The following is a 235-nucleotide window of genomic DNA, read 5'->3' on the forward strand; positions in this document are numbered from 1 at the left end:
CCTGAATGTTTTTAAGGAGGCATCATCTGTACAAACTCGTAAAACGTCCAAGGACTGGTTCCGGTAAGGATTATGGACGAGCCTCGTTTCTCGATGCTGGTCGTGCTGCCGGTCCCGTACCGCTCGCTGCCCGTGAAAAGGCTTCCCTCGTACACTGTCCAAGTATCTTGATATAAGTCAGGGCTGCCAACGTACTTGAGCGATGAAGACTGTGGGGATTAAAAATCTGTAAAAA

The 235-nt window shown here is 48.9% G+C and overlaps 1 protein-coding gene across 1 annotated transcript in view; it reads right to left on the reverse strand.

Moving 5' to 3' along the window:
• Positions 1–235, reverse strand: part of LOC119593541 — a 10,231-nt gene that overhangs the window by 2,098 nt on the left and 7,898 nt on the right. The window contains 1 exon segment of the mRNA XM_037942503.1: positions 37–209. Within this exon segment, the coding sequence (XP_037798431.1) occupies positions 37–209 (173 nt within the window).

This window comes from Penaeus monodon, chromosome 32 (assembly GCF_015228065.2).
Source record: "Penaeus monodon isolate SGIC_2016 chromosome 32, NSTDA_Pmon_1, whole genome shotgun sequence".
Classification (NCBI taxonomy): Eukaryota; Metazoa; Arthropoda; class Malacostraca; order Decapoda; family Penaeidae; genus Penaeus; species Penaeus monodon.